The 16,525-nt window shown below is 57.0% G+C and overlaps 2 protein-coding genes across 28 annotated transcripts in view; one reads left to right on the forward strand and one right to left on the reverse strand.

The window, feature by feature from the left end:
• IGHMBP2 (immunoglobulin mu DNA binding protein 2) overlaps positions 1-675 on the reverse strand; it is a 31,576-nt gene extending 30,901 nt beyond the window's left edge. For all 27 annotated transcript variants that reach the window (XR_014836743.1, XR_014836751.1, XR_014836750.1 and 24 more), the window contains exon 1: positions 564-675. Coding sequence is in view for 2 of the 27 variants with exons in the window: in XM_085010502.1 (XP_084866628.1) it covers positions 564-649 (86 nt within the window). In the remaining 25 variants the exon portion in view is untranslated. The remainder of the gene's footprint in view (positions 1-563) is intronic.
• An 84-nt stretch (positions 676-759) lies between these two features.
• On the forward strand, positions 760-12,594 carry MRPL21 (mitochondrial ribosomal protein L21). Its single transcript, NM_001444544.1, is given in 7 exon segments — positions 760-883; positions 4,323-4,380; positions 7,039-7,124; positions 8,271-8,434; positions 10,632-10,684; positions 11,012-11,115; positions 11,756-12,594. Coding segments are annotated over 7 exon segments (630 nt in total). The 5' UTR covers positions 760-783; the 3' UTR covers positions 11,821-12,594.
• The last annotated feature ends 3,931 nt before the right edge of the window (positions 12,595-16,525 follow it).

Raw genomic sequence — 16,525 nt, forward strand, 5'->3', positions numbered from 1 at the left:
GACCACCTCCTCCAGGAAGCCGACCCCGAACTAAATCTCCCCAGGGGCAGCTGTTCTTCCTCCCGCTCTTGATGCGCCCGTCCCCTGCACGCACAGCGCCAGCATGCGTCACGCTGGAAGGGAACTGTTTACGCTCCCATCTGCGCCTTCCGCTCATCCCCCGACTCCAGGTGACCATACCAACGTCTCCATCTCGCTCTGGGCCTGGCACAGAACAGGCGCCAGCGTTTACAGAGAAGACAATTAAGGACGAGGGCTGAGAACACGCTGGGGAAGAAAGTGGGGAGAGAGGCCGGGCCTCCGAGGCAAAGTTCAGTGAGGGTGTCAGGTGGAGAACAAACGCTTCCTAAGGGTCCCCCAGACGGAACGGGCTGCCCCGGGAGGTGAAGAGGCCTCCACCCCGGAGGCGGCCGAGCCCCTTCGCAGCCGCGGTCGGGGTTCCAGGGATCCAGAGAGCAAATCCCGGCCAGGCCGAGCCTCCGGAGGCTCAGCCCGGGGTCGGAGCGAGGCGGGGATGGGGGAACCTACGGACCGACTCCGAGAAGCCCAGGCCGCGGCTGTACCTGCGCTCCTCGACCTCCGCGCTCCTCTCGAGCTCCAGCAGGTCCAACTGCTTGATCACGAAGCTCTCCACCGCCGCCGAGGCCATGGCGCCGCCCGGCCCGGGCCGAAGCCGACGAGGTACAGCTGTTGCGCGGGGCGGTGCTTCCGGTCGGGCCCGGTGCGTCGACGCACCAGGTTCGAGCCGCTTCCGCTTCCGCTCTCGGCCGAGGCTGCAGAAAGATGGCGGCGGCCGTGGCGGCCTCCGTCCTGCAGGGCACCTTCGGACGGCTGGTGTCTGCTTACAGCCGCAGCGTTCTGAGGACATCCAGGCCCGGGACAGGTGAGACTAGGGTTACAGGATGGCGGGAGGTGGCGGGAAGAGGCGGGACGAGCCCGGCGCCCCGCCGTCCCTCCTCACGTGTGTCTGTGTCCGACCCGATGCTTCTGTGTTGATTGCTTTTTTTGATGCAGTGACCATAGAGCGGGCTTTGGAGTCGGGGACATCTGGGTTCAGATCCTGGTTCCTTTAGTTAGTAGCTTAAATACTGACGATAACTGTCCCATTTCCATACAGGCTCTGTTTTGTTGAGGGGAGCAAATTGAGCTCAGAGTGGTCAGGTAACTTACCCAGGGTCACACAGCAAGGGGGTGGCAGGCCGGAACCAGAAAGCTCGGTCCGGGTCCGAAGCCTGTGCTGTAACCATTACCCCCAGGCTGTGAACCACTCTGAACCTCTGTCCTCATCTGGAAAAAGGCGATACAAGCTCTTGCCTAATGGTAACCAATTCAGCACAAGCAACAGCTGAGTTTTAGGCGGTGGGTTGTCATGAAGCTCAAAAAGATAATGTTCATGAGAAACGCTATAGACCTCTGCCGCAGCCACTGCGGGAAATGGTTGGAGTGTCTATTTATGTAAGGGAGTGATTAGGTATATTTTTTATCGGATCTATGTGTCTATTTGATAAATAATTGTTCCCATTTTTAGATGTGATAGGATGTTGTTGTTATGTCTTTGTCTTGTTTTATTTTGTTCTTTTTAGGGCCGTACCTGCGGCACATGGAGGTTCCCAGGCTAGGGGTTGAATCCGAGCTGCAGCTGCCGGCCTACACCACAGCCACAGCAACCTCTGATCCAAGCAGTATCTGCGACCTACACCGCAGCTCATGGCAACACCGGATCCTTAACCCTCTGAGTGAGGCCAGGGGTGGAACCCGCAACCTCATGGTTCCTAGTCGGATTCGTTTCCACTGAGTCACGATGGGAACTCCAAGAATTCAATTTTAAATAGGATGATTGGGGAAGTCCTCTCTACTGAGATGGTGTTTGAATGGAGACCCAAAAGAAATAGGGAATTAGTCTGGGGGATACCCAGGGTGGGGGCGTCCAGGGGAAGAGCAGTCAAGGCAGAGCCCCTTGTGCCTCGCATGTTCCGGGAGGAGCCAGAGCGGCAGGTGTGGTGTGAACGAGAGGAAACTCAGGAGAGAGGGGCTGAGAGAGACAGAGGGGATCGCACTGCCCCCTGCCCCACAGTCACCGCAAGGACTTTGACTTTTTCTCTGAATGAAACAGGACGCTCTTGGAGAGTTTCGCTGAATAGTGGCACGATCTGGCCTCAGCCGTAACAGGATTGCTCTAGCTCCTGTGTGGAGAAGGGTGTTAGTCACGGTCCAGGTGAGAGGTGGTGGTGGCTTGGATCTGTTGAGGAGAGGCAAGCATTTGCTGATGGGTTGGCTGAAGGGTGTGAGAGAGAAGGGCCATAAGTGCCTGAGATTTGGGGCCTGAGCAACCAGAAGGATGCGTGGCCATTATGTGAGGTGGGGAGCGTGTGGGCATGGGGGTGGGATCAGGAGCCTTTGTTACGTTTTGTGGCACCAACTGGACGTGGCACTTGTCCCTCCAAGTCCGGGCAGCAGGTATGACTTGAGAGTCACCAGCATATCGGCGGTAATTGACTAGATGCAGTCACCAGAGGAATGGCCATGAGAAGAGGTGAGGTCCGAGGCCTAAACCGCAGGCAGACACGCCAGGTTAGGGCAGGAGGAGAAAGCAGCCCCAGGGGCCAGGAGTTGGGAACAGCTGCTGATGAGCCAGCTTTGAAAGGTGAATGTTGGATTCTGGCTCAGTGGAGACAAACCCAACTAGTATCCATGAGGAGGCAGGTTCGATCCCTGGCCTCGTTAGTGGGTTAGGAATCCCGCCTTGAGCTTTGGTGTAGGTCACAGATGCAGCTCAGATCTGGCGTTGCTGTGGCCGTGGTGTAGGCCAGTGGTTGCAGCTCCTCTTGGACCCCTGGCCTGGGAACTTCCATATGCCTAGGGTGTGGCCCTAAAAAGCCAAAAAAAAATAATAATAATAACAATAACTCTTGTGGTATCTAAATTATAGCTCAATTGAAAAAAAAACAACAGGAGTTCCCGTCGTGGCTCAGTGGTTAACGAATCCGACTAGGAACCATGAGGTTGTGGGTTCGATCCCTGGCCTTGCTCAGTGGGTTAAGGATCTGGCGTTGCCGTGAGCTGTGGTGTAGGTTGCCGACGCGGCTCGGATCCCGCGTTGCTGTGGCTCTGGTGTAGGCCCGTGGCTACAGCTCCGATTCGACCCCTAGCCTGGGAATCTCCATATGCCGAGGGAGCAGCCCTAGAAAAGGCAAAAAGACCAAAAAAAAAAAAAAAAAAAAAACAGCAACAATAGTCACTAAGAAATCTGGCCTCTACTTTTTGCCCCTAAGTACTCTGCATTTTATTTCTGAGGCTTTCTCATCGTACTGTGGGTGCCTTTGTCCCTTGGGGTTTTAGTTATCTACTGCTGTGCATCAAATTACCCCCAAACCTGGCGGCTTAAGATAACTACCGTGTACTGATCACACCTTCTCTTCCGGTCAGGGTGCAGGGGCCACTCAGCCGGGTGGTTCTGGCTGCAGATCTCTCATTAGATCCAAGTCGGGCTGTCAGCAGGGGCTGCCGAATCGGTGTCCAAGTTCCCTCCCTGGGCTTTTGGCAGGAGGCCTCCCTTCCCCGCCCGGTGGGCCTCTCCAAGGGCTCCTCACAGCCTGGCGGCCCTGCAGCAGAGAAGAGAGGGCGCCCAGGACGCAGTGGCACTCTTCTAAAACTCTCCTTGAAGAGCCAGCCATCACTTCTGCCACATGCTCTTGGTCACAGAAACCAGCTCCATGGGGGGGTGGTGAGGCTACCAGGAGGTGGGCTCATCAGGGCCACCCCAGAGGCACCAAACAGGGTCTGAGCTTAGTGGGCACCTGGTCACGGAATGCGTTAGCGGGTAGGTGGTTCCATTTTAGGCCTATTTATTTATTTCTTTTGCCTTATCAGGTCCGCACCTGTGGCACATGGAGGTTCCCAGGCTAGGGGTCGAATCGGAGCTGTAGCCGCTGGCCTGCACCATAGCCACACAGGATCTGAGCTGCATCTGTGACCTACACACAGCTCATGGCAATGCCGGATCCTTCCTTAACCCACTGAGTGAGGCCAGGGATCGAACCTGTGTCCTCTCGGGTGCTGGTCAGATTCGCTTCTGCTGCGCCACGACGGGAACTCCATCCCTGGGCCCCTTCAGGTGCTGTGGTGACCGCATCCTGACGCTCCCAGTAATAACCAGTCCCTGGAAGTGATACTCTCTGCTGTGTCACCTAGAGGCTTCTGTGGACACATGTCGAGGTGGGGTTTACATCAGGAGCTGGTCCCGGCGGCGCCGGGCAGCCGCGCGGTGAAGGGCCGGCCACGCTTCGTGTTGGTGACCATGTGTGTTTCTCTTGTTCCCTCAGCTCCCCCGTGGTCTGCTCCTCGGAGGCTCAGTTCGCAGCACACATCGTCTCTTCGCGGGTAATGTCAGATGTGGCCTTCGCGGGCTCTTCCTTCCTCTCTTCTTTATGCCAGAACTTTAACTTTTGAATTTTCAAGAATATTTACAATTTTTTGTTTAATTGTCTGTTTGGTTAATGCCGCACCTGCAGCATGTGGAGGTTCCCAGGCTGGGGGTCGCATTGGAGCTGCAGCTGCCGGCCGACACCACAGCCACAGCCACAGCCACGCCAGATCTGAGCCGCGTCTGCAACCTACACCACAGCTCATGGCACCACCAGATCCTTAACCCACTGAGCAAGGCCAGGGATCGAACCCACATCCTCATGGATACTAGTCAGATTTGTTTCTGCAGAGCCACGATGGGAACTCCTCTTTTAACTTTTTGACAGCATTTTTCTCAGACCCTTGACCTACAGAAATACAGACAGAACCTCAAGCGTTCAAAGACAGAATCGTTCTGGACCTTGCATAGCTGCGTGTTTTAAGGAAAAGCTTTTAACTCCCAGATGGGGGTGGAGGGAGAATGGATGAATGGCAGAGCCCAGAGGATTTTTAGAGCTGAATCTGCTCTGATGGCTGCGTACCGTCATACAAATGCTCAAATCCACAGAACGTACAGCACTAAGAGTGAATTAGGAGGTAAACCATGAACTTTGAGTGATTATGAAATCGAAGATTTCTGCAAGATAGTGTGAGAAAAAAGAATGTATACATGTATGTGTGACTGGGTCACCATGCTGTACAGTAGAAAATTGACAGAACACTGTAAACCAGCTATGATGGAAAAAAATAAAAATCATTATATGTATAAAAAAATAATTTAAAAAATTAAAAAGCATTACTATAGCCAAAAAGAAAAAAGAAATTGCAGACTTCTCTCTGGGAAGGGTGAGTCACAGGAGGGCTGGGTCTCAGGAGGGATTTGTGTCATTTGAAAGAGCACGTTCAGTGCTAAAAATTTTATACGTAGACCTAAAAAAATTAGCATAAGCCACAGAAGGTAAAATTGACAAAATCACGCTCGGGGAGGAACATCCAGGGTCGCAGCCCAGGTCCCTGAGCAGAGTCAGCAACTCTGAGCTTCATTCTCTATCTTGATGGATTCCCCTGAGTCAGTAAATTTCTCATTTAGAGAGCTTAGAAAAGGAGTTCCCACTGTGGCACACTGGGTTCAGAATCTGCTTTAGCAGCTTGGGCTGCTGCAGAGATGCGGGTTTGATCTTGGCCCGCCGAGTGGGTTAAAGTGGCGTAAGTCGCAGCTCCGACTTGGATTCAGTCCCTGGCCCAGGAACTTCCATATACCATGGGTACAGCCCTAAAAAGAAAAGAAAAAAAAAAAAAAAAAAAAAAGAATCTGGAATGTGAGAAGTTAAATCCTTTCCAAGGTCACAGGGCCCACCCACGGCAGAGCTGGGGTGCGGACAGGGTGGGGAAGAGCAGGGAAGTGGCCCCTGCCATCCAGCTGGGGGATACAGGGCCCCTGCTGCAGGCCTGTGGGTACACGGGGAGCAGGGGAGCCACTTGCCTTGTGTGGGCGCGGCGGGAAAGAGGGGAGGGCCCAGGGCCACGGCCCCTCCCTCTGTGAGGAGCTGTGCCCTCAGGACACTGGCCTGGCCACTGCCCAGGACCCAGAGTCACCCAGAGGGAGCAGAAGGCTTAGAGCCCCAGTGCTGATACTGAGCGACCAGCCACTGTCCACAGAACACATGGCCCCTCTCGTGGGCGTGTGGGAGCCTGTCCTCAGGGTTACACCCGGCAGTGGGGTCTGTACCAGTGAGTCACGGGCCCCTCGCCTGTCTCCCCAGCATCCAGGCGCCTGTGCCTGTGAGAACACAGCTCATACGTCCAGGAGGGGCTTTCCTCTGCCCACCAGGGTCTTCTGGCTGCTCTGAGGGTTAAATTAACTGAGAGGGTTAACACCAGAGTCAAGCCAAAGCTGTGTACACAGGGCCCAGGGGAGAAGCGACTGCCACTTGGTGAGACCCTCCCTTCCCAACCCCACCCCTTTTTAGGGCTGTACTCGTGGCACATGGACGTTCCCAGGCTAGGGGTCTAATCAGAGCTACAGCTGCTGGCCTCCACCACAGCTCACGGCAATGTCGGATCCTTCAACCCACTGAGCGAGGCCAGGGATCGAACCCCCGACCTCATGGTTCCTGGTCGGATTCGTTTCCACTGCGCCACGACGGGAACTGCCGAGATCCTCCCCTTAAATGGTCTCTGCAGCTAGAGGCAGGAGAGGACGTTGGGTAGAGGTTTGGGACCTCGGGGGGAGGGAGGCAGTCCCCCTGGAGCTGGAAAAGCACGAGTTTGGTGCATGATGTCTCCTGGGCCAGGCAGGGGCGGTGGGACACAGCGGCCTCTGACCCCCAGACCCCTGTTCTCAGCCGTCCCTGGGAATGGTTCTGCTGCAGGACCCCTCCTCCATCTAAATTCTTTGATGCAGTGAGGGGGGGGTCAGAGCTTCCATCCAAGTGAGATCTGCGTGCCTGGGAGACGTTTGGAGATGCAGGTTTGCTCCCCTACAGCTGCAAGGGCAGCTGCCCCACCAGCGCCACGAGCGTCCAAGACATGCAAGGTCCTTGTCCTTCCCGGTGATCTGAGCGCAGCCCTTTCTCGTAGATTTTGAGCTGCCTCTTCACAGGTGTGACCTGCGTGTGTGAAACCTTTTTACAGGTGTGTTCCTAAAACATCACTGGGGTCACCGCCTTGGCCAGACATTGTCCTGCCAGACCCGGTTGAGGAGACAAGACACCATGCAGGTAAGAGGCTGAAACCTGCCTCCCCTGCCACCACAGTGGGGCCACCAGACCAGGGGAGCAAAGACGTCACACCCTAGTTAGCACTTGACACCAAAATTCAAGCCCTCGGAGTTCCCATGTCGTGGTGCAGCAGAAACTAATCCGACTGGGAACCATGAGATTGTAGATTTGATCCCTAGCCTTGCTCAGTGGGTTAAGGATCCAGCGTTGCCGTGAGCTGTGGTGTAGGTTGCAGATGCGGCTCAGATCCCATGTGCCTGTGGCTGTGGCGTAGGCTGGCGGCCACAGCTCCAATTGGACCCCTGGCCTGGGAACCTCTGTATACCACGAGTGCAGCCCTAGAAAAAACAAATACAAAAAAATTAAGCCCTTGTTCATCTAGCAAATCCTCTAGAGCACCAGCCATGTTGCAGGCAGGTGACGAGGGTCAGGGAGCCCTGGGGCCCAGCTTGTCCCCCTGCTGTCGGGAGAAACGTTGGTTCAGGGAAGGAGAAGAGCACCCGACTGTCAGGGCCAGGGTGTCAGCAGGAGGGGGGCGGGGTGGCCGCCACACCCAGCGGGGATGGAGTGTGGGATCCTGGGCTTCCAAAAGCTGGAAATGCCTAGTCGGGGAATCTCCCAGTTTCTAAATACTGCTGCACCCAATAAATAAAGCTACAGGCCGGGGTCCACCCTCCTCCCAGGCCCAAAACCCTGGCCTGCGGTGTCCATGCCCCAGGCCCAGGCGCAGGCGGAGGGCAGGCCTGGGCCTGAGGCCAGGTGGTACCTGGGAGCCAGTCTGCTGTGGGCCCGGAGGGAGGTGAGCAGCTGGAAGCCAGCGCCCTTGTTTGCAAAAAGGCCTCTCCTCGCACTTTGCCAGGCCTCCGGCTCTGCGTTACTAACGACTGGGAATCAAGCCAGGGGAGGGTCTCTCCACCCCAGAGTCTGAGAAACAGCCCCGCATGCCCAGGGGCAGGGCTTGTCCGTGCTGTGCTTCTGCCCTGCTGAGGGCAGAGCGAGGAGGCCAAACCGCCCACCTGCCCGCCCAGGCCGCTCCACAGATGCTCGCTGGGGGTCACGTGGCCGCAGGGGCAGAGGGCACCAGGCGGGGCCTGGGGGCCCAGCCGGGCCTTTCCAGGGGCACCCCTGATGCCGGCCTCCCTGCAGAGGTGGTGGGGCAGGTGAACGAGCTGATCGCCGCCGGCCGGTACGGCAGGCTCTTCGCCGTGGTGCACTTTGCCGGCCACCAGTGGAAGGTGACCGCTGAGGACCTGATTTTAATTGAAAATGAGCTGGATGTCGCGTGCGGAGAGAGGATCCGGCTGGAAAAGGTGAGACCGGGCGTCCTCTGCGTTCAGCCCTCAGCCCCGCTCCCCGGGGTCCTCTCTGGGGGGCTCCTCAAGGCCTGGCGGGCCCGGGGTGGAGCGGACAGAGGGGCCGCCGCTCCCCGCGACCCGGCTGCGCAGGGTCACTCCTCGCCAGGCCCGCGCGTCTCTCTGAGGGGACGCGTGTGTCTCTGGGCTGGTCCCCCGTCTCCTCGGAGTGTCCTTCCAGGACGGCGTCTGGTCTCGTCCCGGTGAAAACCCCAGTCGGGATGCAGCGGCCTCAGGCCCCAGTTATGCGGAGCTCACGTCCGTTCCAGCTGGAAGCGCCGCAGGATCGCTGTCCTGGGACGCGCCCAACCGTTGCCATGATGCAGCGTGACACGCGGTTTTCTCTACAGTGTAAAATTCCTCCTTCCTTTGCGAGTGTGGGGTCTTCGCCTGTTTACACCCAGGGGAGCATTCAGCTCCCGTCCCTCAGGTGGTCTCCCAGCCCGCAATCTGGGCACGACCCCAGGGGGCAGCGTGGACCAGCAGCCAGCTCGGCCCCGCCCCCGGCCATCCCGGTGGCTCCGTCAGGGACAAGAGCGCGTTTGCCTTTCCGTCTAAGATAAATAAGAGGCTTCAGGAGTATGTCCGTGCAGGTTTGTCAAAAGACATTGTTTTGAAACATTTCACATTAACAAAAACAGGAAGCCCGAGGTCGATTTTCATAATGTGGGAAACCGAGCAGCAGAGGACACATCAGGCTGAGAGTGACTAAAACAGCGCTGTGTTACCTGGCATGGATCGTCCGTTGGTGCCACCGTGAAATAGGCTTTGTCTGTACACATTTAAGTTTTTGTCTTTGTTTTTTTCTTTTTAGAACCACATCTGCAGCATAGGGATGTTCCCAGGCTAGAGGTCAAATCGGAGCTGCACCTGCTGGCCGACACCACAGCTCAGGGCAACGCTGGATCCTTAATCCACTGAGCGGGGCCAGGGATCGAACCCCTGTCCTCATGGATACCGGTCGGGTTCTTAACCTGCTGAGCCACAACAGGAACTCCGGACACTTAAGTTTAGCACGTTCGATTTTTTTTTCTTCGCATCAGTAAAATTTCAGTCTCTGAACATCTAATAAGAACCCCATTGCACTTGGACCACCAAGCCACCTTCATCGGACGCCACGCCTGGCGTCACGTTTCCGTCCAGCGAAAGTGGCTGCTTGGCCGCATGGGGTTTTGCAGCCATTAAAAGAACATGCTTGGGAGCCCCTTGTGGCACAATGGGATAGAATCTGGCGTTGTCACTGCAGCAGCTCTGGTCACGGCTGTGGCACCGATCTGATCCCTGGCCGAGGAACGTCCATGTGCCCCAGGAGCAGCCAAAAAATAAATGAATAGAAGAATACAGTTGAAGGAGTTTCCTGGTGGCCTAGTGGTTAAGGACCCAATGTTGTCCCTGCCATGGCTCAGGTTTGAGCCCTGGCCTGAGAACTGGCATACTGTGGGCACAGCCAAAAAAAAAAAATATATATATATACTTGAACTAAAATCTTCTAAATCTTTGCATTATCAGCAGGATTGTGAATTACTTCAAGGTACCAACAGGTCTGGTTTGTGCATTTTTTTCCCCTGCACGTATTATACTTCAATAACAAAGTTTTTTTGGAATTCCTGTCGTGGCTCAGCAGTTAATGAATCCAACTAGGATCCGTGAGGACATAGGTTCAGTCCCTGGCCTCACTCACTGGGTTAGGGATCCAGCATTGCCATGAGCTGTGGTGTAGGTTGCAGACTGGCTCAGATCTGGCGTGGCGGTGGCTGTAGCGTCGGCCGGGATCTATAGCTCCCGTTGGACCCCTAGCCTGGGAACCTCCATATGCCACGGGCGCAGCCCTGAAAAGACAAAAGACAAAAAAAAAAAAGCCCCCGTTTGCATAGGAGGCTTTTTGGAGGCTGTCTGAATGCATGACCAGGTTACACGTGTCCTGGTCCAACAGCGTGGGCATCTCCACGGGCAGCCTGGTGCCCCTGCACATGCCACTCGGTCACCAGCCGAGGTCCCCTCTGCCCGGGTTAAGAGGACCCTGAGTGAAACAGCAGAGCAGGCCCTGGTCCTGGGGCCCGGGTCGCCGGCACCTTCCATGTCTTGGGTGGGCTCAGGTCACCGCCTGTCCAGGACTTTGTGTTTGCTTGTTGGTAACGCACCTGTTTGATTCCAGGTCCTGCTGGTCGGGGCTGACGACTTCACGCTCCTGGGCAAGCCGCTCCTCGGGTAAGTCGCTCTTGGAGGCCAGCCGGGGGGCTGGGCGGGGGCTCCCGCACACCGAACCCCACCCGCTTCCACTGGCTGTAGAGGACGTTGGGGGTCCCACGTGGGCGGCGACCAGCCGCATCGTTGCTTTGTGGCTCATTCATTCCTTTAAGATCTGCCGTGCGAATCCGTTGCTCCGTATGGCGCTTCTCTGTAGTTTCCACGGTGTCTGCAGGGAGGGCGTGCTGCGGGGTGACCCTCGGAAAAAGAAAGTTACACTTGATTTTGAATGCCACGCGTTAGTAAAATTAAAAAACAGTCACATCGCTGCCTTTTCCTCCCTTCTAGAAAGGAGCTGGTTCGAGTAGAAGCCACGGTCATTGAAAAGACAGAATCATGGCCAAAAATCAATATGAAATTTCAGAAAAGGAAAAACTACCAAAGGAAAAGAAGTAAGTTGGAAAAAGCGCCACTGGCCGCCCTCCCAGCTGCTCTGGGTGTTGTCCGAGTCCTGCGCTGGCCCAGGCGGGACCAGGGCCGGACCAGTGAGCCTCCGGAGGGCGGGGAAGGGTCACTCTGAACCGCTCCGGGACCTCAGGGCCAGCTCGTGCTGGAAAACCCAGAGGCACCTCGCGTGTCCACGGGGAGCAAAGGGAGAGAGCCCCTCTCAGTGGCAGATGGGCCAGCGGGCGGGGAGTGGCACACCCGAGGTTAGGCGAGGGCGAGGCCGCTTTACAAAGCCGCGCGCCCGTGTCACACACGCCCGCATGAAGGCCCCTTTCTAGAGGAAGCATGGTGGGCACTGTGTCCCGTTCCCTCGGGAAGCTCCTCGGAGCTCACCTCACTGTGACGCTCCATGGGTCGGGGGCCAGGGGGCCAGCATCTGTGGAAGGTGCCTAAAGAGCGGAGATGGGGGCAGGAAGCGTGTGAGACCAGGATGGGCCGGGAGGCGGGCGGGACGTCACCGGGGCTGGTGCCTCCCGGGAGGGTCGCTGGAGGCAGAGCCCTCTCGGAGAGAGGGGCGGGGACAGGGTCTCGCCGTGACCCACTGACAGCATCTGGGTTCACGCCGGGCCGTGTGCGCTCTTGCAGTCACCGTGAACCCACAGACCGTCCTCAGGATAAACTCCATCGAGATCGCTCCGTGTTTGTGCTGATCATCCAGCTGATGTTTACGGAGAAGTGAAAATAAACTCGTTTTCCAGGAGACCCGGTTTCTGTGTTCCAATATAGACACTCTGGTATAAAAAGCTCGGTCCCATCGTGGACTGCTGCAAATCGGGCGCCGTGACTGAGCTTATTCTCGGGGAGCAGGAGGAATTCAGGAAGAATCACAGGCACGGCCTCCCAGGGCTGGAGCCCCGCGCTTGTGTAAGAGGCCGCTGCTACTGGCCGCCCTCTCCCCCAGCGCCGCGGGCTGCAGACCCGAGCCGTCGACGCCAAGAGAGACAACCTGAATTCCATCGCTTGGGCAACCCAGTCACCTGCTTCTAGCCGTTAGCTTTTCTAAGCAGCCGGGTTTCAGATCGTGGGTCTGGGCGCAGAGTCCCTGCTCGTGTCCTTTTGCCCCTTGTCGCAGCGCGTGTGGGCGACGCTGTGACCGTGGGCAGCACAGCAGCTCTGGGAACTGCATGCGAAGGGTCAGAGCAGAGGGACCGGAGGAGTTTCCGTCTTGATCTTGAAGCCGGCGGCCTGTCCCGGAGGGTTGGGGGCCGCCCAGGTCTGTTTGGGGTGCATCAGGCGGGCAGCTAGCCTGTGTCAGAAGGGAGGGGTCGTGACACAGTGGCGGGGGTGGAGGGCAGATGGACGGGCTTGGGGTTGGGGGGCGCTCTCAGGGGCCCCAGGCCTCTGGTTCTGTGTCAGTCACAGAGGCCAGGCTTCCTGCAAGAGAATTGCTTTCAAGTAACAATAAAACCTTTTATCAAACTGTAGTTGCCACTTTCTTCTGCAAGATTCCTTCCAGAGTCCCCAGAGGAAGGGGGTCGTCCTTGTGCCCCAAGGCCTCCCCAGTCTCCCCCTCCCCCCTCAGGTACCTGGTCCACTTGGGGGATGCCCGCCCCGCTCCCTCCCCTGCAGTGCCCTCTGTGTCCAGCAGGGGGCAGCAGTCCCGCTGGATGAGGTGATCCTGGATTGGGCCTGTTAGTGCTGCAGGGACTTGGGGACCGGGATCCCTAGCGGAGTGCTCTCCTCGCAGGCCTGGCTCTCCAGGTTCTCTCCGCCAACTCAGCACCCCTCCTGTGGTCCTTCCACATGCAGGTTATAAGATGGTCAAGACAGGAGGCCTTAGCGTCGTGGCACAGTGGAAATGAATCTCACTAGGAACCATGAGGCTGCCGGTTCGATCCCTGGCCTCAGCGGGTTAAGGATCTGGCGTTGCTGTGAGCAGCAGCGTTGCTGCAAGCTGTGGTGTAGGTTGCAGACACCGCTTGGATCTGTTGTGGCTGTGGTGTAGGCTGGCAGCTGCAGCTCCAATTCGACCCCTAGCCTGGGACCCTCCATATGCTGCGGGTGTGGCCCTAAAAAGCAAAAAACAAAGGAACAAAAAAAAAACATTCGGAAGTGATCATGAGGGCAGTGGGTTAAGTATCCAGCCTTGTTGCAGCTGTGGTGTAGGTGACGTCGCAACCCTGGAGCAGGTTTGATCCCTGGCCTAGAAACCTCCAGAGACCACAGGTGCAGCCAAAAAAAAAATTAGCCAAAAGCAGAAATAATTTGTCCGTGCAGAGATGGGTCAGAAGTACATAGTGTGATAGTTACACAACAAGATGCCTGTCATTAATGCCACCGAATTGTCCGTTAAAAGTGGTCAAGTTGGTAAATGGATGTTACATTTTTACTGCAATTTTTTTTAAACAGTGAAAAAAACCATCAGGTTAATGTCACATCACTTGACTGGGGAAAAAAAAAAGTGAGCAAAACTTGGATCCCCGTGGTTGTCTCTGATGACTCTTCTCCCTCCCAGCTGTTCTCGGCGGGTGGCTGGACACTTTGGGTCACCTCCGGGTTGGCGGGAGGCTCCGGCCTCAGCCCAGTGCCGGCTGGGATCACCCAGGCGGGCTTTCTCTGTTCCCTTTTTCACCGGAAGGCTGTGCTGCTCTGCCATCAGTGTGGGCTTCACCCTGGCCTCCAGGCACCTGCTCGCCTCACCCCACCCTCGCCCTGTTACTAACCCAGCCACCCATCCCCTCCCCCGCCCCCGTGACCACAGCCACCCACCTGCCGGCACCACCTTGGCCTCACCCAGCCCGAGCTCTGCCCTCCACCCAGCCAGTTTGCTCTGCTGGACCGCCGGGCTCACCCTCTCAGGGTGTGGCCCGAGGCCCAAGGCTGCTGTTCCCTTTAACCTCCCAGTGGGTCCCAGCTCCGACAGAGAGAGAGTAGGGGTGACACACATAAGGCACGAGTGCGAGGGGAAGATGGGACACAGGACGGCCCAGGAGCAGGCTCGAGGGCTTTGGTCAGACGTGGCCTCCATCACTAGCCAGGTACCTGGCTGCCAATGGGACGTGTCACTAGCTCAGAAGGGGCTGCGGGGCCGTCCTGTCTCAGAGGGTCCCTCCCCAGGTCACTATCTTCTTCCAGGTGTCAGCCCATCTCTTTCTCTGTCCCCGGATTCTCCCCGCCTCCCTCCCCCACTAGCCCCCAGCTCCAGGCAAGGGACCTATCTGCTTTATTCACTAATGTCCACGGGGCGTCCACTACCCCACCTGGCCCTCGGCAGGGATGCAGGTGTCAGAACCCCGGCCCCACGATGCTGCTGACCGGGCGCGGGGCCCCGCTGGCGGGCTGAAGTGGCTCCTCTGTGTGTGGGATCTGGGGCCCCGCCGGAGGCGGCAGGCAATGTGGGGAAGAGAGGAGTCCCTGCTCCAGGCGGGACGAGGAAGACAGAGTTAGAGAATTCTAGAAGCCTCCAACATGTAAATCATACTGCGGTGGGGAGGCGGCGGGGGGGAGGGGAAGCTGCTCAGGTTCCTGCTGTCCCAGCGGTGGCTTCCTCCCAGCATCGCCACACCCCCCGGGGCTCAGACTCCTGGGGCCACTTCCGACGATGAGTCAGGGCGCCAACCTGCAGGGACAGGCCCTGGGAGATAGGAGGCCACACCTGGCGGCCCGGTGCCCTTTCACCCACTGCCAGCAGCGCCGCAGAGGCGGGCGGGGCGCAGAGGCCAGGCCACCAGAGCTCCCCCGGGACGCCGGCTGCTTTTCTGCTCCCTTTCCTCCAGGAACACAGCGTTCCCTGCCCCGCCCCGCCCCAGCACAGAACTCCGGCTGCGGAACAGAATTGCCAGACGGGGTCCCGCCCTCCCCCAGTCCAGGGCTGGCTGTCCTGGAATGGTCTCAAGGGCCGAAGATCACTTCCTAGGGTGGCGCAGCAAGTAATGAACCTGACGAGTCTCCATGAGGGTTCAGGTTTGCTCCCTGGACATTGAAGATGAGACTCTGATCCCACGTGGCTGTGGCTCTGATTTGACCCCTAGCCTGGGAACTTCCATATGCTGCAGGTGCGGCCCTAAAATGACCAAAAAAAAAAAAAATCCCACCCACCCACCCCCGCACCCGCCAGTCGCCAGGCTAGCTCAGTTGCAGAGCATGAGACTCTTAAAGTAACCCCCACTAAATAAATGAATAAAACAAAGAGTTCCCTGGTGGCCTAGTGGTTAAGGACCTGGTGCTTTTACTGCTGGGATGTGGGTTCGGTCCCTGATATGGTAACTTCCGCATGCCGCGGGCAGGACCAAAAAAATAAAGAAAATAAAATAATAGAATTGCTTTGTGTGAGGGCTGTCTGGAGCCAGCAGGCCAAAGAGGAAACCGTGCAAGGGGTACGAACGATGCAGCCCCAAGGGCAGAGATGCGCCTGGCCTGGGAGGCCCAGGCAGGCCAGGCTTTGATGACAGTGATGTTTGCCGGTGCTCTGGCCTCAGGGCGCTGAAGACTAAACTGCAGAGGAGTGATAGCAAGTCTCAGCGCTGGCTGCACTTCAGAATCATCTGGTATCTTCATGGGACAGACTCTGCAATGCAACCAGAACAGATAAACCCTTTCTCTGCAGGGGCTTCACACAGGAAGGTTTTATTTCTCACTCACGGAAAACCCGGAAGGGTTGGGCGACGTCTCTAAGGAGCCTAGAGCAAACAGGGTGCTGGAAGGTACAGTTTTCCGGGGTGCTCAGGCAGAGAAGCCAGTGTACACACAGGAGCTTTTAAAATCATTGGAGTTCCACTGTGGCGCAGTGGGTTAAGGATCTGGTGTTGCCACAACTGTGGCATAGGTCACAGCTGCAGTACAGGTTCGATCCCTGGCCTGGGAACTTCCACATGCTGCAGGTATAGCCCCCCCCCAAAAAAAAACCACCACTGCCAAACCCCAGCCCCCCCCCCCCCCCCGCCCCGTTCTGATCTAACAGATTAAGGGTCCAGCATTACCACAAGCTGCAGCTTGGATCTAGTGTTACCGTGGCTGTGGTGTAGGCCAGCAATTGCAGCTCCAATTCAACCCCTAGCCCGGAATGTCTGTATGCCACAGGTGCAGCTGTAAAGAGAAAAAGGAGGGAGTTCCCGTTGTGGTGCAGCAGAAATGAACCCAACTAGAATCCATGAGGACGCAGGTTCAATCCCTGGCCTCGATCAGTGGGTTAAGGATCTAGCATTGCCATGAGCTGTGGTGTAGGTTGCAGATGCGGCTATGACCCCACTTTGCTGTGGCTGTGGTGTAGGCTGGCAGCTGTAGCTCCAATTCAGCCCCTGGCCTCAGAACCTCCATATGCCAAAGGTGTGGCCCTAAAAAGCAAAAAAAAGGAATAAAAAAGAAAGAAGGAAGGAAAGAAAGAAAGAAAGAAAGAAAGAGGGAAAGAAAGAAAGG

The sequence above is a fragment of the Sus scrofa genome, chromosome 2, assembly GCF_054392235.1.
Source record: "Sus scrofa isolate SSC_HxYL_T2T_F1_AM1 chromosome 2, Sscrofa_HxYL_maternal_Yorkshire_Landrace_v2.0, whole genome shotgun sequence".
Lineage (NCBI taxonomy): Eukaryota > Metazoa > Chordata > Mammalia > Artiodactyla > Suidae > Sus > Sus scrofa.